Genomic DNA, 23,488 nt, shown 5'->3' with positions numbered 1-23,488 from the left:
ACATGTTTACGAGGTGGTTTGCTATTGCCTTCCCCAGTCATCTTCCCTTTACCCCCAGCAAGCTGGGTAATTTTACCAACCTCAGAAGGATGAAAGGCTGAGTCAACCTTGAGCCTGCTATCTGGAACCGACTTCCGCTGGGATTGAACTCAGGTCGTGAGCAGAGCTTTTGACTGCAGTACTGCTGCTTACCACTCTGCGCCGTGGGGCTCTTACATAATGGGGGTAAGGACACTGAAATATACAAATTGAAATACATACATACATACAAGCACAGCAAGAACTCATAAGAAGAATGAACAGGTCCTTTTTAGGACTACCGTTGGCACAATCAGTAACTAGCAAGGCCTGGAAGAAACTGGCTCTCTTTAAGGCAGGCCTTTGGGACAATGGATTTCAGAACTTCCCAGAACATATTTTCTTCATTGCTTGTTGAGGTCTGCACTTGGACCTCTGAGCTCTCCAGGCTCTTCGAAAGAGACTGAACACAAGTTATTAACATGACAACCCTCAACTGTGGATAGGCTGGCATTCTGAACTATTTCGATCTCTCAGACATTTTTGGGACACTATACCTTTTGCGTGTAGCAGCCTAATTTTCAACCTAATGCTACCCAAGTCAATGAGCAATGTCAGTTGATTGCAGTGGAATTCATGTTTCTTATACTATTGGTTTCTTCAAAAAACAATAACCCTCTCCTCTTGCTGAGCCTAGTATGCATCATGTTTCCTGGGTAATTACACCAAGTTACACAACAGTCCCAGGGAACATATTAAGCAATGGTGGAGGGAGGTGGTTATTTTCTTGCAGCAGACACAAAGCAAAGGCTATACAGGGTGGAGAATAATACCAAATACCTGTGGGCCCTCTAAACTGGGCGTGCGGCCAGATGAACTGGAAAAGTATGTACCCTCAGAACACAGCTGTTCTTCAATTAAAAACAAACCCAGAAAGAAATGCTTTCTCTTATATTCCAGAACGTATAACTAACAATTTGCCTTTGATGAAGTTGTTATTCTTACTTCTGGAAATGTACATCAGACATATGTTCAACAGGGTTAAGCAAGAAAACTGATACCTTTCAGGTGAGACAGGCCTGCCCTCATGTCCCTTGACCTTTCCACTGAGACAGTCATTTGTATTATCTGTGGCTACCCAAAAAAAAACCTTTAAAATTGCTAAAAAATTTTATTTCAAGGCTCCATTCTCCCCCTACCCACACCTGTCAGACTGGGGAAGAACCCTCTGCAACTCTAGTAGGTGGCCTGCATAAGAGTTAGTTTTTATATGCCGACTTTCTTTGCCACCTAAGAAAGAATCAAACCAGCTTATTTCGTCAGATTGCACAGAGAAGCCATTGAAATTCATAAACATCAGCACAACTTTAACAGAAAAGAAGAGAGTTTAAATCTCTGAAATCCTCCAGACTAACGAAGACTACAGTCCACAATAGCCATGTAGATTAGCCTTGAATTCCACGTTAACAGATCACTTCAGGATACAATGGTTCCACATTGACATACCACATCCTCATTAGCACATTATCTTGATACTTAACAGGACAATGATTTGCACATTACCTTTAATACTTTGCAGGACAATGACTCAGCTCAAACCCAACCCCCTTCTGATTATATATTACTCTTCCTACACAACTGATACTGAGAGACACTGTCCTTCAGTGTTACTCCTCTGAAGATGCCTGCCACAGCTGCGGGCGAAATGTCAGGAAAGAAAATACCAAGACCACGGTTACACAGCCTGGATAACCTACAAGAACCAATGAACTCTGACCGTGAAAGCCTTTGACAAAACAAATAATCATAGAAATGTTTGAGTAAGGGAAACAATGTGAAAGAGGTCATGAAGAAAAGTTTGATGTTGCCAGAAATGTCAATTTTTTCTCTTTTCTCTGACAGATCTGTATCATTGCTCAGCACACTATACACAGCAACCTGTGAGCACATATTAAGTGGGCTTTGGAACATACGTCCCCCCCTTCTCCATGAAATCAGAACCAGAATCACTGCAGATATAGGAACATAAGCCTGTGCAGACCTCCCAGACTCCTAAGTACACTGAGCAGTCTCTCAACGTTTGGGTCCAGCTGTAAGATGTGCTCAGGATGCAACTTAAAACTCCAGGCACCATTGTTTTATTAACAACAAATATCTTACCCCCCCCCCAAGTTGCTAGGCTTGGCACCGCAGGAATAATATCTACTGGTAGTCTAATACCAGCCTGACACTTGAAGGCAAGTCTATCCGCAATCTGAATCAGACCTCTCAACTTGCTTTCCCAAGGCCGATTCCCCAACATAAGCACGCCAAATACTGAAAAATTCTATAACCTTTTGGCTGAATTATGCCAAAGTTCACCCCAAGGAAGAGTGGTAGAGCACCAGTTTTAGAGTATTTTACAACACATGTTGTTTCTTTTCTCTTTCCATCCGTGGATCCCTTCTGGTGGTGGTGGGGTTTGAACTTGGGGGAAAGTTCGTCCCTTTCTCTTCAAGCCTTGAGGACAAAATGGGAACAAAAACAACAAGAGGCCATAATGTGCCCTTCCCCCAAGCACAGAAGGTAGTCTTGATGTTTGTCGCTATAGGCCATTTTAGCCCCACAACTGCGGCATTTTTTGAATAAAGCCATTCAAAAAGAAAAAAACCAAAGAATTGAAGGAGCAGCGTCGAAGAGCAAAAAATATTTGGAGCAAGACTAAACAAGACTCCTCAAACACTATCTAAAGCTGAAAAGCACGTCCTCTCCTCGCGGTGGCAAAAAGAGAACTGATGGAAGAGTGCTCCCTGCTCCTCCCCGTTCACGTGACTTTTGGGTGGGAAAGGCCGTTAGGCTTCGTCACGTATGGAGGGGGAGGGAGTGCTCCAGAGGAGCTGAACTCTTCTAGAAAGCTGACTAGGCGTCTCTCTGGCTGGCCTGCGCAAGCGCTGTACCCATGTGGGACTGTACAGAAGCCATGAAGACAGCATGTAGTTGTCTCCCCCAACCCCACCGCGAGAAGATGGGTTTGACACATGCTATATTGTAGATCAAGAAGCACTGGCCAATCCCAAATCCTATGGGGACTTATGTGCACAAACGTGACTGCACTTTATTTTCAAGGTTGTGTTCAGTCCACCAGGGATCTGAGCCTGTACACAGAGATAATCCTAACAGAACATAATCAAGTCCTTTTTTGGTTCTTGTAGGTTATCCGGGCTGTGTAACCGTGGTCTTGGAATTTTCTTTCCAAGACCACGGTTACACAGCCCGGATAACCTACAAGAACCAATGAACTCTGACCGTGAAAGCCTTCGACAATATCAAGTCCTTTTTGTTCACGTGCTCCTGCAGCATGTACTCATGGGCAAAGCTGTTATGGGCAATTGAAGATCTATGGTGCCTCCTGTAGTTGTCCTGCCATCCTGTTCCATATGGTCATGTGATATGGCTCAGAGCGTTTGTTCCTTTACTGAGTGGACAGAGATGGGAACAGGAGGCCTCACATCCCCCACAATAGCCTGGCACAATGTCTATGTGTGAACATCCCATGGGAATGATGACACGATTGTGCTATGTTCTCTGAGGATCCCTTATGAACACGAGCCCTGATCAGCACTAGACTGGTTTGAAAGGAGGAGGAGGAGGAGGAGAAGAGTTGGTTTTTGTATGCCAACTTTCTACCACTTAAGGCAGAATCAAACTAGCTTACAATCACCTTCCCCTCCTACAACAGACACCCTGTGAGGTAGGTGAGGCTGAGAGAGCTGTGACTAGCCCAAGGTAACCCAGCTGGCTTCGTGTGTAGGAGTGGGGAAACCAACCCGATCACCAGATTAGCATCCGCTGCTTATGTGGAGTGGGGAATCGAGCCCGGTTCTCCAGATCAGAGTCCACTGTTCCAAACCACCTCACTTAACCACTAGACCATGCTGGCTCTTTGTATAGAGCTTGTAAAGCAACATTTACTTCAAACTCTGTTTGCATTTTGTGGGGGGGGGTGTAGTAGCAAACAGGAAAATGCAACCTCAGAAGTGCTCAAACCCAGTGGAGGGCTAGATTAAAACAAGACTGGTACATGTGTTCATTCAGCACACAGGGAGAGGACAGCTGGACGGCATCCATGAAGCTCTTTCATGTTCCCACACAGCTGCAGCTGAGCTCAGCCCCATCCAATGTTAAGCTGATTTTGTGCTATGTGAGAGAGGCAATAGTTGTGGTCCTCTGAGCTGACAATGCTGGTTTTACCCACTCCCTTTTCTCTCAGGAAGCATTAAAACTAACAGTGACATCTCCTTACCCATACCTGAGTGGATGCTTCTTCCTTTCAGTTCCATTTCTCTGCAGAAAGGGGAGGGATTCTGCTGAACTTATTAGCAGCAATGATCTACCCATTTGCAACTATGAATACTGGAATTGAATGCAAGTCTGTTTTTACTCAAGCAGCTCTGACAAAATGGATATCACCCCCTGTTCTTTAAATGCTGTAGTATAGTAGTGAGGGTGCAGGACTCAGACAAGTGAATCCCAGATTCAAATCTCCACTCAGCCATGATGTTCAGTAGGGAACCTTGGTTCAGGTGCCTAACCTAGCTCACAGGGGGCGGAAGAAACCATGTATTGTTATGAGTTTCTTGGAGGAAGGATAGGACTAACATGTCGGTTAAAAAAAAAAAAGCATTTCAATTGACAATTTGCTGATGTGGTACACAAGAGAAGATTCTGTCCTCTTTTATCCCCCATTCTGAACAGACCAATTAGATTTAAACAGGCGTAATGTAATGCTGAAGTGGAAAAAAAACCCTGAGGGGAGTTTGTCATCAACCAGTAGACAAACAGGAGAATGGGGTTTTGGAGGGAGAAAGGAGGTATCCTGTACTAGGCAGTGAGTCCACTACGGACTGTACTGTATGATTTCAGACAGGCAGGGTTTGGGTACTGTTTCTTGATAAAAACAGTTAATTGTAAATGCTATCTAGTTATTGCCTTTAAGTAAACCATACCTCCCAGCTCTAGTAACTGTGCCAGTTATCATACAGTAGAAAGGCATTACAGGTTACACTTGCAAACTAAATAAACTTTTGTGTTTTGTTATATATGTGTCTCCCATGCTATCCTCAACCTATATAGCTCACTTCACACTTTATAGGACCAAGAAAAAAAAGAGGTATTGATTTGTAGCTGATGTGCTGTCTGGTACAGGATTAAGGAAACCTGTGTGCATATAAAGTAAGACACACTAATAAAAGAAATCCACTTTGGTTCTTGTAGGTTATCCGGGCTGTGTAACCGTGGTCTTGGAATTTTCTTTCCTGACGTTTCGCCAGCAACTGTGGCAGGCATCTTCAGAGTAGTAACACTGAAGGACAGTGTCTCTCAGTGTCAAGGGTGTAGAAAGAGTAATATATAGTCAGAAAGGGGTTGGGTTTGAGCTGAGTATTGTCCTGCAAAAGTATTGTCCTGTAAGTATCAAGATAATGTGCTAATGAGGATATGGTATGTTAATATGGAACCATTGTATCCTGAAGTGATCTGTTAATGTGTGTAATCCAAAACTAATCTGTATGGCTATTGTTGAATGTTGTCTTTGTCTGGAGGTTTTTCAGGGCAGGAAGCCAAGCCTTATTCATTCTTAAACTCTCCTCTTTTCTGTTAAAGTTGTGCTGATGTTTGTGAATTTCAATGGCTTCTCTGTGCAATCTGACAAAATAGTTGGTAGAACTGTCCAGTCTTTCAGTGTCTTGGAATAAGACCCTGTGTCCTGTTTGTGTCAGTCCATGTTCAGCCACTGCTGATTTCTCAGGTTGGCCAAGTCTGCAGTATCTTTCATGTTCTTTTATCCTTGTTTGTATGCTGCGTTTTGTGGTCCCGATGTAAACTTCTCCACAGCTGCAAGGTATACGATATACTCCTGCAGAGGTGAGGGGGTCTCTTTTGTCTTTTGCTGATCGTAGCATTTGTTGTATTTTCTTGGTGGGTTTAAACACTGTTTGTAGGTTATGTTTTTTCAAAAGTTTCTCCATCCTATCAGTGACTCCTTTAATAAATGGCAAGAATACCTTTCCTATGGGAGACTGTTTTTCTTGAGTTTTCTGATTTTTGTTTGGTTCAATGGCCCTTCTGATTTCATTCTTGGAGTAGCCGTTTGCTAGCAGTGCGTGATTTAGATGGTTAGTTTCTTCCTTGAGAAACTGTGGTTCACAGATCCGTCTTGCACGGTCCATTAATGTTTTGATTATTCCTCTTTTCTGTCGGGGGTGGTGGTTGGAGTTTTTGTGTAAGTAGCGATCTGTGTGAGTTGGTTTCCGGTAGACCTTGTGACCTAACTGAAGGTTTGATTTACGGATGACAAGGGTATCAAGAAATGGGAGTTTACCCTCAATTTCCTTTTCCATGGTAAACTGAATGTTTGGATGGATATTATTAAGATGGTTTAGAAAGTCCATTAATTTTTCTTCACCATGGCTCCAAATGGTAAATGTATCATCTACGAACCTGAACCAGACTGTAGGTTTGTAAGGTGCTGATTCTAATGCTGTCTTTTCAAAATATTCCAAATATTCAAAATATTCTACACCCTTGACACTGAGAGACACTGTCCTTCAGTGTTACTACTCTGAAGATGCCTGCCACAGTTGCTGGCGAAACGTCAGGAAAGAAAATTCCAAGACCACGGTTACACAGCCCGGATAACCTACAAGAACCAATGAACTCTGACCGTGAAAGCCTTCGACGAAATCCACTTTACTTCACACACCAAAAGTTAACAGTGGATCTGGTATAATAACATAACAGGAGGGTATGGGTGATGGGGTGGGTCACGACTCTCCAGCCTGAAGGAATTGTTATTGGTAAAGTGATATAAAATAAGAGAAAGTTGTTGATCAGGGTAATAACAGGTGCCCTTTAATGGAATCCCAAAATATGCTGCCTGAAGCAAGCTGCTTAGTGGTAGGGCAGGGCCCTGCCTGTAGATCATATGCAAAGAATAATTCAGTGCCATAATTAACGGAGAGGACTTAAGGAGAGAAATGGCTTCTCTAACAGGCCTTCATATCAACCCTTGCTAGCATATATTTTAAACATGAACGTGGTGTTCATCTCACTATCCTGTGTTAATTATGCAGTTCATTCCCTGCTTAAAATTCACCTTGAAGTGCAGAAAAATTATCTTCTTTCACCATGATATGTAACCACTCTCTCCCCCACAAAGAAAATGAGACACAAGGACATGAATTATCAGAAAAAGGCATTATATTTGGGCTTACACCAGATTTCAAACTGATTTTGGTTTCAAGCAATTGAAACTGAAAGTCCATTTTATGACATTAAATGACCCAGACAACTGTACTTAAAGAAAGAGGAAAAAGGGGGGGAAGGAAATACACTCAATATAGAAACTAAGGCCGGTTCTCTTCCACAGGAACAATCTGGGGAATGTTAGTTTCAGCTGTTTGGTTTTTTTCTCTTCCCCCTTGGGGTTGTTACTAACAAAAGCTTCACTGTTTCTTTAAAGCAAAGCTACCGTTCTTTCTTTTTTTCATCATTTGTTTTGTTTTTGCAGTCTTACAGCAGCAATTTTCATATCACCAGTAAGAAACACACATGCATGTACTGCAATCACACACACACACTCATAGACATTATACAGTAGCCAGTTGCCACTACTGAGAGAGAAACACAGACACTCAATTCTTTTCAGTGGTCACTGTGAGAATCTCGCTAGATTTTTAAACTAAAAAAAAAGTAAGAGAAAATACTGCGCAAGTCTTCCACGATGCCTGTAAGACATCCTTTAGCAATGGACGGAGTTCTGGTCTCCATTTGTTCAACAAGCATCGCTGAAACCTAAAGGCACGCTGGCCAAAAAGACAGCCCTGTTCTCTCTGTGTGCGTTTGTTTTAATTTTGTCATTTCAAACTAGCATGCTGGCCTGAAGCCAAAAAGCCCTACCTGCCCTTTGGCATTGCTGTGCCCCTGGTGAATGTCACATGGAGACCACGGCACCAGGAAGGCAGCTCTTCTGCCAGGAGTCTCTCTTCATGGCTGGGCTCTTTAGAGTTGAAGAATACATTTGCCTTTAAATACAAGACAATGCCTGCAGCCCTCCCCTCCCCACACTCCAATTTTGTACAAGCTTTATGGTTTCAGGCAAACACTTTTCCTGGGAAAAAACTGGCCCTTTATAGTTGCCAGCTTTGAGAGGGTAAAAGTGTCATATAGGCTGCTGTAACCAACAACACACAAGAGGTCACAGCAAGGGATTGATTTAAATACAAAACACAGCAGGGGATTTGTAGTCACCCTCCGCCAGCACTAACTGAACGGACTTGCCAGGACCATCAAATGCCACCAGCTTCTGGGAAGACACCGGGAAAGGGATGGGGAATACACTAGCATTCCTTGTTCTTACAAGTTCCAACTAAGTCTTTCTGATTACAAGATAAAAGTCTTGGAAACTTAAAAAAAAAATCAGCCAACCAAATAAACCGTCACCAAAATCAACAATAGGAAAAGTTTCTTTTTTCCCTTTTTCTTTTTATTAAAAAAAGTTCTCACTTATAAGTCCCTAGAGTAAGATGGAAGAGAGGGGAGGCAATTTAAAAAAGAAGGCCCAGAAACTTCTGCCCTCCTTCCATCCACTCAGGGTTATTCCCACAGTTAACGTCTTAAGAACCGCCTTGTTTTTGGTTGAAGTACATGTTTATCCTTTTGTATATCCTCCCTTCTGATTCTGTTGGTTTAGCTGGGGGACGTGTTGGCATGAGAGTTTGGGGAGTCCTGCTCGTTTATGGTGTTCAGAAGCACACACACAGGCTGCCGTGGAAGGTGGTGGTGGCCATGGTCTCGGTGCTGCTCATCAGAGGTACTGAAAAGCCCATCTTCCTCATCTCCATGCAGAGGGGGGCCACTGCAGCTATCGCAGAAGTCCATGGGCCCATCGTCAAGGAACCCATCCAACTCCTTGAGATCACCATCATGGAGGTCCTGGTTACAGATGCAGATTTCAATGCCTGAGTCACCCGTGAACCGTCGGTGCCTGCCAGGTGTCTTGTCCTTTGCATCAGGGAAGGCGCTGTTCTGGTCTAAGCTTTCAGAGTTGTAATCCTTAAGCAGTTCCTCCTTGCACTCCGGCTCCTTATCAGAACAGGACATGCGGTCGGCCATCTCTCCTAATCCTGCGCCGCTTGGCTCACCACTTGTCTCTTTGGTGGGCGATGGCTCAACTAGCGGAGTAGAGGATTCCAGACCCCTAATGCTGGAGGACGCCGGGCTGTCCGGGCTTCCATTATTGCTTCCTGCTGCAGCCAGAGAGCCTGTCGGGGCTGGCTGGAGGTTTCTCATGTCTGGTGCTGCACTGCCAGGCGGGATGCATTGCTGATGTAAGGCACTATATGGTGGGGGAGGGGTCGGAGGTCGGTTCACCACTTCCTCATAGGGAGGTAGTAAATAATTTGGCAAGAATCCTGAATGGGGAGGCAGGGAGGACAAGTTACTTCCAGGCTACTTTGCTAGATTAAAAACTTAAGCACTATTAGGATGTTTAAACACAACACTTTGGCCTTTTGTGGTCAACTTGCTTTGAAATTACTCTAGTAAAAGAACACCACCACAAAAACCCATAATCCTGACTGGGTTTAGGAAAGGAAGGGCAAGAATTGTTCAAGGTGGGAGCTGAGAAATCTCTATAGAAGATTCTGTGTTGAAGCTGTATACGAAACGTGTAGGGGTCTAGAAGGGATAAATAAACTCTCCACCTTGCACCTTGTTCTTCTTGTCCTTCCTGCCTACTGGTGCGGCCTTATTTTCTCCTGATTGTTGTGGGTTTAGGAAAGCCATTGCTCACATTTTATAGGGAAATTGAGACAAATGCAGCAAAGAACAGCATAAAACAAGCACGCAATATGTAGTTCAGATGCCTCATAGGTCATCTGAAGCATGTTTGTGTCTTCCTTTTGGAATCCCTAAAAACTCCTAGATCACACAGACACTGGAGGGTTCACTGGATGTTCATCCAATTGTCTCATCTCATGAACATGCAAAAGATCATATGGAGAATGTGGGAAGAACTGGAACCAGCTTCCCAATGTCCTATCATCCAGTTTAAGCCTGGAGATTTAGGTTGGAACCTACTGGGCTCCCCTCATGAAGTTTTCAAAGGACTAATTTAACATTCACACATCCCCTTCATCTTTCTCCTGTACCCTACTTCCCCATCCTTCCCACACAATACTCTCAGCCTTTTCTTCTCCCTTGCCATTATCTGACTACATATTTTTGTAGTCTACTACCCAACTTGTCTATTTTGGGTGGTTGCATTATGTATGCTATCTGAATTTTTTTTAACAAGTCTCAATATAAAACAAGCAAAAACGAAGTCAGAGCAGCCATCATTGTGGATGATGGATCTCAGATGCTCTGTGGTTTGGTCCTAGTGCAGTCCTGGTTAGTTTTATTACTGGTTATTTGTCTTCACTTAATTGTTCAGATTTGGATTGCTGTAAATTGTCTTGAACACTTCTGGATATAAATACCCCAAACAAATATATACAGAGTATACATACTTTGCATGCTAAAGGTCCCTGGTTGAACCCCTCACAACTCCGGTTAAAAGATCTCAGAGAGCAGGTGTTAGATTTTTTTCTGTGCCTTGGAGAACCACTGCCAGTCAGATTAGACAATACCAAACTAATGGACCAATGGTTTTTGCTTGTCCGAAGGTGGTTTCATATATTCATATATAGAACTTTACAGCTGATCCACTGCAACTCTTTGTTAATACAACTTCCATCTACACTTATGTTGTGATTATGTTGTGTCAGCTGCAGAGGAAAAAGTGTGGGAAGTAAAAAAAACCTCTCAGATTTGTCAGTGCTGCCTAGGATAGCATGTGACCAAACTTCTCATAAACCACACTTCCTCCTTCTAAGTCATCTGCTAAAACTGGAAAAGAATCAGAACCAAGTACGGCTGTATGATACCTGATGTAAAATTATTTCAAGCATCTTTCTGTGCAGCCAGGATATTTATCCATAAGATTTATATCCGGCCCACACAAGCAACAGAACAGGGTTAGTTATGATGGCTCTTCAGCTAGTACAGTCAAGCTGATACAAAAAACAGGCCTGAGTTGCTCAAGGTGTCAAAGATTATCACTTTGTCCTCACCAGCCATCACCAGACCTGCCTGCATTCATTCCTACTACCTTTGCTGGGGAGCCCCAGTAGTGGTTCTACCCAAAGTGGTAATGAGCTTTACTCTTTGAAAGCCAGCCTGGTCCTTGCATGCAGTACATACGGAAATAAAATGGTAGAGTGGAGTAGTTATGAGCTTCGCGATAGGCAATCAGGTTAATTTCATGCTGCCTCTGTTGTGCTTGGAGTCTATGTTTGGCGCGTCGGTGATGGCAGACACAACAGCAACTCAGTATAATGATGATTGTCCACACTAGCCAGAACCCTGTGGAGAAAGCAAGAGAGAAGAGAGTGCCATTTTAGAGCAGCAGTGAAGGACCAGTGGTGGACATCTAAGCAAAGAAGGAATGAAAAAAAATTCTGTCAGGTATTGTCATGGACACTTAATCCATGACTGACAAAGCCATGAACAAACTAGACAGTGCACAGTGCATGCTCACAACTGAAAATGGAGGCAATTTCTGTTGTACCCACCACTCCTCCATTTCTGATCCTCCAATATACAAGCAATACACAAGCAAAAGAGGATTTAACTGACATGTCAAGAAAGATGCTGTTTCCATTCCATTTGCTATCAGTTTAGCCCATTTCATCCTTCTGTTTTACAGACTAACCACAATCACTTTTTTTTTTTTTTTTTACAAAATATAGAATAACCAAACTGGAACCACTTCGTAATTGTACAAGTATAGATACAAAAAAACCTGCCCAAGTTAAAAATCTTACCACATTTCTAGAAGCAGCTCAGGCTAAAATAATTCATAGAAAAGAGCTTCTCTAACTGTGAAGTCAGCCACAAGAGGTGGTCTTTTGAACAAGAGAGTATTTGCTGCTAGTCCTGTCATGAATTCATCTACTCTGGGATATGAAGAAAGGCCATTTTTTGGAAGGGAGACCATTATTTGGAATGTAGATCCAAGAGATCTGTCCCCAATAGAAGCTAATGACTGCAGCAGCTCAAGAATGAAGGTGTGAAATTGCGTTCATTTTGAAGAGATGTACAACTCCCTGCAGAAATAGAACATTATGGCAGGAAATCCCAGCTAGCATGCAGTGCCAGTCACTGGCAGACTGCAGATGGAATCCTGCCTGTGGAAGGCTGCCTGCGGGCATCAGTAAAGGTACTCCTGCAACTGCCATCATTTCAACTTGATCAGTGACGGCATAACTTTAAAGTCAACCATGACAGGTGGGTTGAGAAGCAGTTAACTATGGATGTGAAAAAAAAAGGGAAAGAGACAGGATTACATGTGTGGTTACTAGGCAACTACACAAGTGTCCTCTATTGCTTTGATTCATGAGCAACAGAAGACACTTGCACAGCTGCCAAGCACCAACAAACCTGGTTCTTGTGGGTTATCCGGGCTGTGTAACCGTGGTCTTGGTATTTTCTTTCCTGACGTTTTGCCAGCAGCTGTGGCAGGCATCTTCAGAGGAGTAACACTGAAGGACAGTGTCTCTGAAGATGCCTGCCACAGCTGCTGGTGAAACGTCAGGAAAGAAAATACCAAGACCACGGTTACACAGCCCGGATAACCCACAAGAACCAATGAACTCTGACCGTGAAAGCCTTCGACAATATTACCAACAAACCTATTTCTATCAATTTCCCTTTTCCCCTCTGTCCACAGTTAATTGTTTCACAGCTCAGCAAACTGGACAGAAAGTTACATTCCCAATCCACTAGAGTAGGGATAAAGGGGATCAGAAAGAAAGCCTCTCTCAAAGAACTAGTCAAGACTGCTAAATTATGACACAGCAAGGAACTGCACCCACTCGTGTAAGTCAAACAAGCATAGGAAAATATAAACACATTAGCATCTTTCATGGTCAGATCCTTTGTGTTCCCTGTGCAATTTAATGTGAAAAGGTAACATTAACGGGGAACCCACAAGTGGCAACTTGCCCAGTCTGTGTACAAAGGAAGACAATGTAGATACACAGGTTTGCATGTAAGAAATGAAGTAAGAACAATTTGAAATAAAATAATTTGCAGTTGTCATCTGGCTTTGGCCCCAATTTTGGGGGTGGGCTATAGGCCAGATAATTACTTGGATTGTCAGAGATTCAATATGAATTGCTATATTAATCTATTGCATTTGAAAGTACAAAGGACTCCTGTGACCCGTTACAAACTAACCACAACCTCAGTTTCCTGCACATCAACCCCATAACAAAAACAGAATGATTCACACTGTAAACCTGTGGGAAAGACTTGTTTTAACAATGCTTACATCTCAGGTGCTTTGTAAGTATTATGACTGCCATATTTGGAACAATACCATCTAATTTAAAAAAAAATATTAACATGCAACACACTGATTCATCTTTAAGTTGCCACGGGCCCTTTATCTTTCTGATTCACCCTCTTTCTCCTGCAGAAAGCCAGTGTGGTGTAGTGGTTAAGAGTGTCAGACTAGGATATGGGAAAGCCAGGTTTGAATCCCACATTGTGCTGTGGGAGCTTGCTGGGTGACCTTGGGCCAGTCACACAATCTCAGCCTAACCTACCTCATAGGGTTGTTGTGAGGATAACATGGAGGAGAGGAGAACAATGTGAGTCACTTTGGGTCCCAATTAGGGAGAAAGGCAGGGTATAAATGAATGAAATAAATAAAATAAATAAACACTTATTTCACACTCCCCCTTTCCAAATTATTAAGTTTCTTTCTGATTCACCCTCTTTCTCCTGTAGAAAGAAGTAGACCTGCCAAAACAAAAAGAAAGGATGAATCCCCAAATCCTGTGCTTTTCTGCAATAAGCAAAGTATCAAAGTAGCAACTGGGGTGGGGTTAGAAGCCAGGGAAGAAATGTAGGTTGGGGAGCGCAGAGTAATTTACCTGTGAGGGGTTTTTTGGTCACCACTTGCACTAAACGAACTTGTTCCTTCTTTACCTGCTGTTTTAGACAACTGATTAAAACAGCCACTTTAAATTGCCAGATTCTGATTTTTAAAAATCAGCTTATTTTAAAATAATCTTGTATGCTGTTTTGGGGATTAAAAGAAAAGCCCTATGTACTTTTTCCAAAATTAATAGAATTCCTCTGTCACACTGGTTGAATGGAGGCATTCCAATACTAGCCGTAGATTCTCTGGAGACTCCAACACTCAACTAGCAATGAGGCAATCAATAAGTGTTTATTTTACCAGGGGTAAAAATGTGTTTACTTTACCAGAGGTGAAAAGCCAAGGAGCTTAAAGTTGCCAAAACAAAACAAAACAAAAAAACCTTTACACCAGAGAATATTAAAAAATCACTCAGGGCAATCACCAAGACTATGACATCTGTGCCTTGCACACCTTTTAGTTTAGGACTGACCTTGCTGGATTTCAGTTGGCAACCTTGTATCAAGTCATTTGGCTTAGAAAACCAGATGGATATCCTATTCCCTTGCTACTCTATAGCAAATGAACACACAAATGTTCACTGGTTGCTTTTGACTTGTTTGCCTACTTACAAAACTATCCAGGTCACCAACTTCTCGTCTACTTCTGGTTCTCTTGGTTCCTACTCCCCCTGCGTTTTGTCTTCTCTCCAGCTCTGTTAGTTTTCCAGCACTCACTCTCTTGACACACTTAGGATGGAATGGGATTCTACTTTATCACCCTCCTTCCTTTGTGGGACTAACATTTGGGAACACAATGAAGAACAAATTGAGAATTAGGATGAAAACAAGGTTTTAGGCAACCAAAATAAGAGTTATAATATGTTTTCCAGAGGGATGGAATGAGAAGGATGGATCTGTTCCAGCTAAGCCCCAGCTGACAAGATTTGTAGCCCTGTAGGCAATAGCAAACCACCTCTGAACATCTCTTGCCTTGAAAACCCTATGGGGTCACCATAAGTCAGCTATGACTTGATGGCAAGAGAGAGATGAGGAATCTTTCAGATGGGGCAGGACTGAGTGATGACAGTCGCAGGTTGCACGGAGACTGTGCCACTCATTGAGTTAAACCCTGCTAGCCCAAATAGTAGCATGAGAACTAGTAGGTTTGGTACAGGTGGAGATTTCAAAACACCAAGTGTTGTACAATCCTCCCTCCCCACAGTGCTAGCTGGTACTTCTTTCTCATTATACTTTCCCCTGCCTCTTCTTTGTTGATGTTGCAGCACTAAATGCAAAACCCATAAAACACCTTTCTGTTCAGAGGTTTCACAAAACATTGCCACTGACAAAACATTCTCAGCCCTTTCTCTGAAATCTTAACAGACCATAAAATTGTGTTATTGTTTTGAAGATCTGGGAGATGTTGACAGCCTTATCACATTGAATTTTGTGCCTGCATGGCAATGCAATGCTCCAGATGCTTAGGGAAACACACAGCCAAATGTTGTCTCACTGCTTCCCACAGAGAGCTCTTGCCAACCAACAATACAGAAGTACAGGTATATTAATTAGAATACTGTCTCCAAGTCCTCATTCACATGTATCAGTCTGGCCAGATGGTCCATGTAAAAACCTAAACTGTTGACACAATCCAGAGCAACTCCCCAACCCTGAAAAGGTGAAATACAAGAAGGATACAACTGCATGCTTCCCTAGTGGCAAGGATCCAAGCGAAGATCTCACGGAGGGAAGCGCCTTTTATTTATCCTGTGCAAAATGAGAAAACATGTTTTCCCCTTCACTGTTCAAGAGAAGGAACAGAATAGTCTGCCCTAGAGTTCACAGTAAACCTGGGAAGATGCCATTGCTTTATTGGCAGGAAAGCTCACTAGAGGAAAGCCAAAATGCACAGCAAATAATTTCACTGCCTGCCTGAGAAGCATGCTAGGTAATGGCCTTGGCTTCTGACTATTTGGCCGAAAAGAAGGTGAAGTGAGTCCAGTTTCAGTTATTCGCGTAGGAGTGAATATAACATAGTTAACAGATTGAGCTGTGAACTGGGAACTTTCTGGCTCAGATCCCCGTTAGATTGCTGTGCTTGCAAGAGCCTTTTAAGACAGAACAAGCATTAAAATGAAACTCACTCACTAGAAGGGCTGGTTCAAGACAGTTTTGCCAGCCTCAGATAACCTGTACTTCTCCTCCGCAAGCATCATATGAAGACGCCACAGAAAGATCCCTTTCAAACACTGCCTTTAAAAAATAGCCTAAATCCTACTAGCTGGGTAGCTAGACGATATTAGCTCTGCAATACAAATCAACTAGAACCATTGAATCAGGTACTCATCAAGTACAAAAGATGATAAATATTTTAATACGGAAAGTGCAGAAACCTGTGAGCTGAAACCACATGGCTGGCAGCATCAGCTCCATGAGGAAGTCCTATGGTTATTTTTGTATTGATTTTATTGTATTTTTTAAAGGTGTAAACTTTAGCAAGCTGTTCACGGGAGAGGCAGCATATACATTTTCTTAATACATGAATTTGATCACGACTTGAACAGACAGCTGTGCTATTCATAGGTAGCCTTCAGCAAGGTGGTATTGCCAAATGGAAAAGCAGCTTCCACATGGCTGTGATTACATCTTAAGGGTACTATAAAAACAAACATAAACTGTTGCTGTCTCCCAAAACTGAGTTTTGGCTAAAACAAAAAAATGGCAGTCAGAGGCTCAGGGTCATCACCACACCCGTCAGTTACCTGCCCAGAATGAAACATGTACTTTGAAATCATGGTAGAGTGACCAAATGCCGCCTGCTTACAAGGCTAGATTGGGAGCTGCCTGGAGTACTACAGGTTTTTAAGGCTCAGCTTTCTCTCTGCCTTCCAATTCTCCAAATAATTTCTAATAGTGGAGGTGGAGGGAACAATCTGGAGCGCATGCAGACACACTGAAACAGGGGGGAAAGGCAATGATGGTTGATTATTTGGTTCTACTTCTCCTGCACCATCCTGAGAAGAAAGAAGAGACAGAAGAAATATGCTCAAGAGAAGCACACTTCAGCAGAAGATCACTCCCTTCTGCCTACACTCTATCCAATGCCCACCTTTTCTCCAAGTGGAAGAGACAACTACATCAATAAAGGTAAACATGAGAAAATATTCTTGTGTAAATATACATTGCGAAGGGGAATCACAAAGGCCGATGATCCAACAGCCTAGAAGGAGAAAGTGAGTGTAGGGTCAACTGCTCCCACTGCTGGGTGATATATATGAAAGGGATTTTTTTCCCAAACTGACTGCTGACTTATTAGATTTGACATACTGACTGCTGCCACAACATGTAATTAGAGGAAGCCAAATCAGAGCACTTCTGTTCTTAGATGAGTTTTTGCTAAGAAGATAGTTTTAGCAGATGTGTATCTTTTGGAACTGGATGCAGACTGACATAGAATTTCTTCTCAGACTCAAACAGGCAATAAGTTTTTTTTGGGGGGGGGCATCCCCATTTCAGACTAAACAATTAAAACAACAGTGCTGAAAGGAACTCCTATCTCATGGCAAAACTGCAAGATTAGGAAGAAAAACATTTACAAAGAATGATCTCAAAGGCTCTCAGTACAAAAGTATGCAATGGCAAAGAAATGCTTTTCTTCTTTACAAAAATCAACATGGCTTCTGCAAAGGGAAGTCTTGCCTTACCAAACTTTTAGAGCTCTTTGACACAGTGAACAAACATGTAGATAATGGTGATTTGGTAGATATCATAGACATGGACGTTTAAAAGGCTTTTGCCAAGGTACTCACTGAAAACTCCTGAGTAAATTAAGAAGTAATGGGTTAAGAGGATGGGTCTTTCTTACTGATTAAAATTGATTAAATGGCAAGAAGCAGAGTAGGGATAAATGGGCAGTTATTATAATGGACGGAAGCTGTGGGGTCCCACAAGGACTTGTAGTGGGGCTGGTGCTATTTTATCTGTTCATAAATGATCTGGAATTGGAGGTGAGTGGTGTAATGGCCAAGTTTGCAGATGACATAAAATTATTCATGACTGTGAAAACAAAGGCCAATTGAAGAGCTCCATGAGGATCTCCACAAATTGGGAGAGTGGGCAACAATGTGCCAAATGAAGTTCAGTGTAGGGAAGAGTAGGTGACTCACACTGGAACAAAAAAATAAATAAATCCCAATTTCAAGTATATGCCTATGGGGGCCTGAACTTACTGAGAGGAAAAGAGACTTTGGGATTGTAGTGGATAGCTCAATGACAATGTCAACCCAGTGTGCTGCAGCAATGAAAAAGGCGAATTCTATGTTGAGGACTATTAGGAAAGAGATTGAAAATAAAACAATCAATATTATAATGCTATATATCTGGAGTGGCCTCATTTGCATATTGTGTGCAGTTCTATCTCAAAAAGGACATTACGGAGCTGGAAAAGTACAGAAGAGGGCAACCTAAACGTTTGAGCACCTTTCCTATGAGGAAAGAATGAAGAGTCTGGTACTGTTCACTTTAGAAAAGAGACAAGTAATTGGTGACAATATAGGGTTGTTATGAGGGTTGCACGGGTTTTTGGTGCCGGGCAGAGGTTTTGGCTGTGCCGAAACCTCTTTAGGAGGCAACGCCACCAGTTTGCCTCCTAAGCCCGGCGCGGGCATTCCTTTCAGGAATGCGCTGTGAATCTCTGAATAGCAGTGCCAGGAGGCAACATCAGAGAAGACCTTGGCCTCTATGTCGTGTTGTTGGCCCTCCATAGTAAGCAATTGGTCACTGTGTGAGACAGGATGATGGATCAATGGTCTGATCCAGCAGTGCTCTTCTTATATTTTGCTTTTTAAGAGCATCATTCAAAAAAACCTGCAACAGGTAGTAATTAGCTAGGTGATTTTATGTTACTTCTGCCAAGATGAACATTTAATTCCTGCTATGATGAGTTTGCAACTCACTTTGACGTTCATATTCAGGGAGGAAGGAGCTGTCATTTCAAACAGAGACAGAATTTCAATCAAAAGCCTGTCTCTTGGCCTGTCTGAGTCAGATTCAACTGGACTCAGATCCCCTGCTTTTATCTAAAACTTTGTAACCAATATCATTTGCTTCTCTTGTCCCCTTCTCATTATATCCCTGTGTGAACTTTGTTCCTGTAATTCAGTTACCTTAAAGTCAGTTCTGGTAGCCTTCAATAGCATTTCTCTTTCTTCAAACCCTTCCTCAAACCACACTTTTGGCTTAGCCCAGAAGTCGTCATCCTCAACAAGAAGGAAATACGTGGAGCACCACTCATTCATCTTGACCCCTTGTTACCCTTGCCTTGGTTCCTTTCTACATGGTCATAATTTAGCCATCAACCTTCTTGGAAGGGACTGTTTCCGCCCACTTATATTACTCTGCAAAGAATCACATGTACTGCCTGAAAAATAACTGTATTTATTACAATAATTGCTCACATCAATTTGGAAATCCAATAAATGGATTTTTTTTTACTTTATGCAATATTCTTTTTGTTGTGTATGTTTTACCTAACAAAACTATTTTGTTTTACTTTCCAAAACATTCATACAATGAACTCTCCATTTTGTTATGTCTGGTTAATTCTTAGCATTTAGTACCAATGAGACTCCAATTGTTGCAATGTTTCGGTAACAAAATATTCCATTTCTATTTTAATATGAAGTCGGTATGAAATCTGAATCTAGCTGTTACCAGGCTTTAAAGATTACCCACCACCTGTTTGCAATCTGAAGAAATGGGCTCTAGTCCGTGGAAGCTGATGCTGTAATAAAATTTTGTTAGTCTTTCAGGTATCAGTAGACTCATGTTTATTTCCATTTCCTTGAGATATCACCCGCTTCACTCTTGACTACATGGTTTTATTAGCATACCATCACTGATTTAGTTTCCAATTTTCTTTTCTCACCTCTTCCCAAACTATATTGCAGAAATGAAAGGACCTTGAAACTTCTAGAACTCCCCTTTCAATTTTTAAACCAAACTATTTCAACTTTCAAACAGAGAGAAGAGAAATCCTATTAACAGGAGCAACTCCCATCAGCTAAAATATGGGACTGTATTTCACAAGTGATGTTCAGCCACAATAGATTCTGTTTTCATTTTAAACTATGAACCTCTTGTATAAGCCACTACAGTATAAGAACAAATGCAATTAAAATGAAAAGCATGAAAAAGCATTACATTTCCTTTCCATTGCTTAATAGTTATTGCTGTATGGAGAGAAACATGCTAATGTCTGCAAGCAGCTACTCTCCTATGTTAAAAACATGTTTTCACAGCCCTTACTCCTCAAAAGAATCCTAGATATTCCACCAAGCATATGCTTTCATAACTACCAAAATGTCCTCATTTTTCTGCCCAGACTTTGCTTGGAGTAAGCACAGTGTTTTTATCCAGTGGAATCTTGTATGAGACTGCAGTCCATCTGAAAATCACTAACTACTGCAACTCCATCTTTGCAGATGGTAGTGGCAACAACCGCAACAACAGTGGCATGTGTTACATACCACTTCTGACACAGCCACCTGCCCTGTACACAAAGCAAGAGTGTATCCTGGAGTCAATGGGGACAGTACAGTGGATTCTGCAGTACTTGGTTTGCGGTGGGAGTAGGGGCGGAAAGAAGACAGTGTGGCTGAAAAGCAGCAGGGAAAGGAAAGGGAACAGACAAGGCATACCACCTTCTCTCTCCCCCCATTCTCCACCTATGTAAAATGGTCTATGGCCAAAACTGTTTGTCAACTGACACTACACATAACAAGGCAATATGGTAGCAAAGTTCTGCACAGTGCCACTTCAGACTGGCACATGGGAAGTATCATTTTTAATGCTTCCTCAGGGAGGAAATATCAGCCTCCCTACATATAGTAAACTAGAATATCAGGACAAAGGGCTGTATGAAACCTTTTTAAAATGTGATTGCTGTGGACAGCTCCATGATTCCTCCCTTTCCTAATGTAAATGTGATGCTTATATCCCTTTAATATTTAACTGATTCTTTAAAAGATTCAAAAACTTCCACTTGTGTGAAATGAAGCAGCCTGTTCATTATCAGGGGCTGACCTTCAGGACCACATTATATTGTTCCTGGAGTTTCTTCACTGGTTATCTATTGGTTTCTAGGTCCAACTTAAGGTGCTTGTGCTTATCTTTAAAGCTCATGACAAGGGCCCCACAGACTGGAAGGAATGTCCCTCAATATGAGCCTGCTCGGCAACTGCACTCTTCACTAGGGGTCTCATGGCAATCCCTTTACTCTCGAGAATACATTCCTCTACAACCCAGGCTTTTTCTCCCTTTACTGTGAAACAATGTCCCAGAAGGAGTGTGTCAGGGTTTTCTAGGCTGTACAATGGATCTGTTATGGGGCATCTTGAAGGTCATAGATGCGGACTCTGGCTTATCTGTTTTAATAATTTTAATATAATTGTGTATTATTTATTATTGCTACCACCTGGGATCCTGGACTGGGTTGGAGAGAAATCAGGGGATATAAATACATTGAACAAATACATACATTTAATAAAAATATGAAGAACACGCAAGTACCATAAAATTCAATGCAGCAACAAAACAAAAACATTTATTCTTAGTGTAACCACCACTTTCTCATTCTGAAGCCTTTTCCCCCACAACAAAGCCAATTGTGCTGTGCCAGATTTTGAGGTGAAGAATGGCCCTTTTCATCTCAAAGGGGAGAAAGTGTTCCTTTGGGTAACTAGGACCTTTGAAGATGCTAGAAGCTCCTGTCTACATTGCTTGTGAAGGTCTAGAATAAAAAATTTCTCCATTTTTTCGAGTCCTTCCCATCTCCTTGTTTTCATGACTGCAAAATCCCAATACGCTGCTGCAGGTGAATATTTGAGGTTTCTTCACTGTGTTACCCCAGCCAATCAGGAATTTAGGGGCTGCTGCATTCTGAAGTCTGTATAATCTCTGAGCACTCTGAAAAGCCAACCCCATTGAGAGCATGTAGAGATCTCTGAAGTATGAATGATGGAGGTCAAGCCCTTTATCTTGTAGGAGAGGGCACATCATGGGTGTACCAGGTATAGCTGGAAACCAGCTCTCCTTGTCACAGCCACCTCCTAGGAATCAGGCAGCAACACTGTGTTAAGAAGCATCACTAAGCTGGAATCTGCCACTTGAGGGGGCAGCACAACTCCACCTAGAAGAGGCTGTCCAGCTACTGCAGTCTCAACAGACCTGCCAACCATCTATATCTCTAACTATATCTCAACTGAGCTTTAGTTTCCTGGCCCTCACCCAGCCCATTGCCAACTTGACACCTGTTCAGGGACTCCACTGTCTTATCACGGCCCAAGTAGAAAGGTAGCTATAGCTGGGTGTCTCCAGCACACTGATGATACTGATCTCCAAAACCTTATGTGGCCTTTCCTAGTAGTTTCATGTACTTATGAAGTAACATGGGAGACACAACAGAACTTCACAGCACCCCAAAGGATAATTCTCATGGAGTGGAGTAGTAGTCCCCCAACTGACTATTTTCTGGTAGGCGTTGAACCATTGCCAAGTGGACCCACACATCTCTAAACCTGATGACTGGCCCAGAAAGGTTCCATGGTCAGAAATACAGAAGGCTGCTGAGTGATCAGGAAATTCAACGGGGACACTCTCCCCTGTTCATTTCTCAATAAAAGTCATCTGCTAGTGCAAGCAAAGCAGTTTATATCCAGTATGTAACATAGACCTTAAGCCTGATTTCTACACTCAATTTCTATTTATTTCTTATTTCTGGAGCTGAATAATCACATCTAGCCCAGAATTCAGAAAAAAAAGTCTCAAGATGAAGTGGTCATGATTCGGAATATGAAAATAATCTATTTTTAAATCAAGACTTACACCAGAGCTCATAATAATAATTGCAGCACTGAGACTGTCCACAGCAATGGCCTGTTTCACAGATATAACTTTGATTGTTGATTCCTAAGCAGGTTTCTTTGCCCTACAATGCAAAAGAGAAATAGGTTAGCAACACTGTATTTTAAAACATGAAGAAGGAGCAGGAACTTTAAATATGCAATAAACCTCTAGTTGCCTGCAAGATATGTATTAACTTAGAGTTTAAATACTTGCTCATGGTCATAAATAGACTGTGGCCTACTTGAAAAGCAGTTCATTCTTATTTATAAGGCTGGCCGAGAGTTAGAAAGTTTGAACACCTCTTTTAGCCTGGACTTCCCCGATGACATCACATGGCATGAAATCACCCTATAAGTATCCACTGTGTCAACCAAAAATACCACCTAACAACATCAAAACTATATCCAGAGGATAGGTTTAGGATTTGTTCCTGGACCACTATCAGCATTTAGAAACTGATGGTTATTAGGGTATACATCACAATTATATTCTCAGAATTTTCCCACAAGTACTAGAGTTAGGATTATAGTAAATATTTTGAGCTTGCTCACATAAACAG

General features: G+C 42.1%; 1 protein-coding gene across 2 annotated transcripts in view; it reads right to left on the bottom strand.

The window, feature by feature from the left end:
* Positions 1 to 8,473: 8,473 nt before the first annotated feature.
* The window catches only part of WBP1L (WW domain binding protein 1 like), a 49,272-nt gene continuing 34,257 nt past the window's right edge, over positions 8,474 to 23,488 (bottom strand). For both annotated transcript variants that reach the window (XM_056849498.1, XM_056849499.1), the window contains exons 2-4: positions 22,909 to 23,011; positions 11,299 to 11,460; positions 8,474 to 9,467 (exon numbers count right to left, since the gene is read on the bottom strand). In XM_056849498.1, the coding sequence (XP_056705476.1) occupies positions 8,743 to 9,467; positions 11,299 to 11,460; positions 22,909 to 23,011 (990 nt within the window). In that variant the 3' untranslated portion in view covers positions 8,474 to 8,742. The remainder of the gene's footprint in view (positions 9,468 to 11,298; positions 11,461 to 22,908; positions 23,012 to 23,488) is intronic.

Source organism: Euleptes europaea, chromosome 5 (genome assembly GCF_029931775.1).
Source record: "Euleptes europaea isolate rEulEur1 chromosome 5, rEulEur1.hap1, whole genome shotgun sequence".
NCBI classification, from domain to species: Eukaryota; Metazoa; Chordata; class Lepidosauria; order Squamata; family Sphaerodactylidae; genus Euleptes; species Euleptes europaea.
Note: the sequence above shows the minus strand (reverse complement) of the source record. Positions and strands in the feature narration are given on the sequence as shown.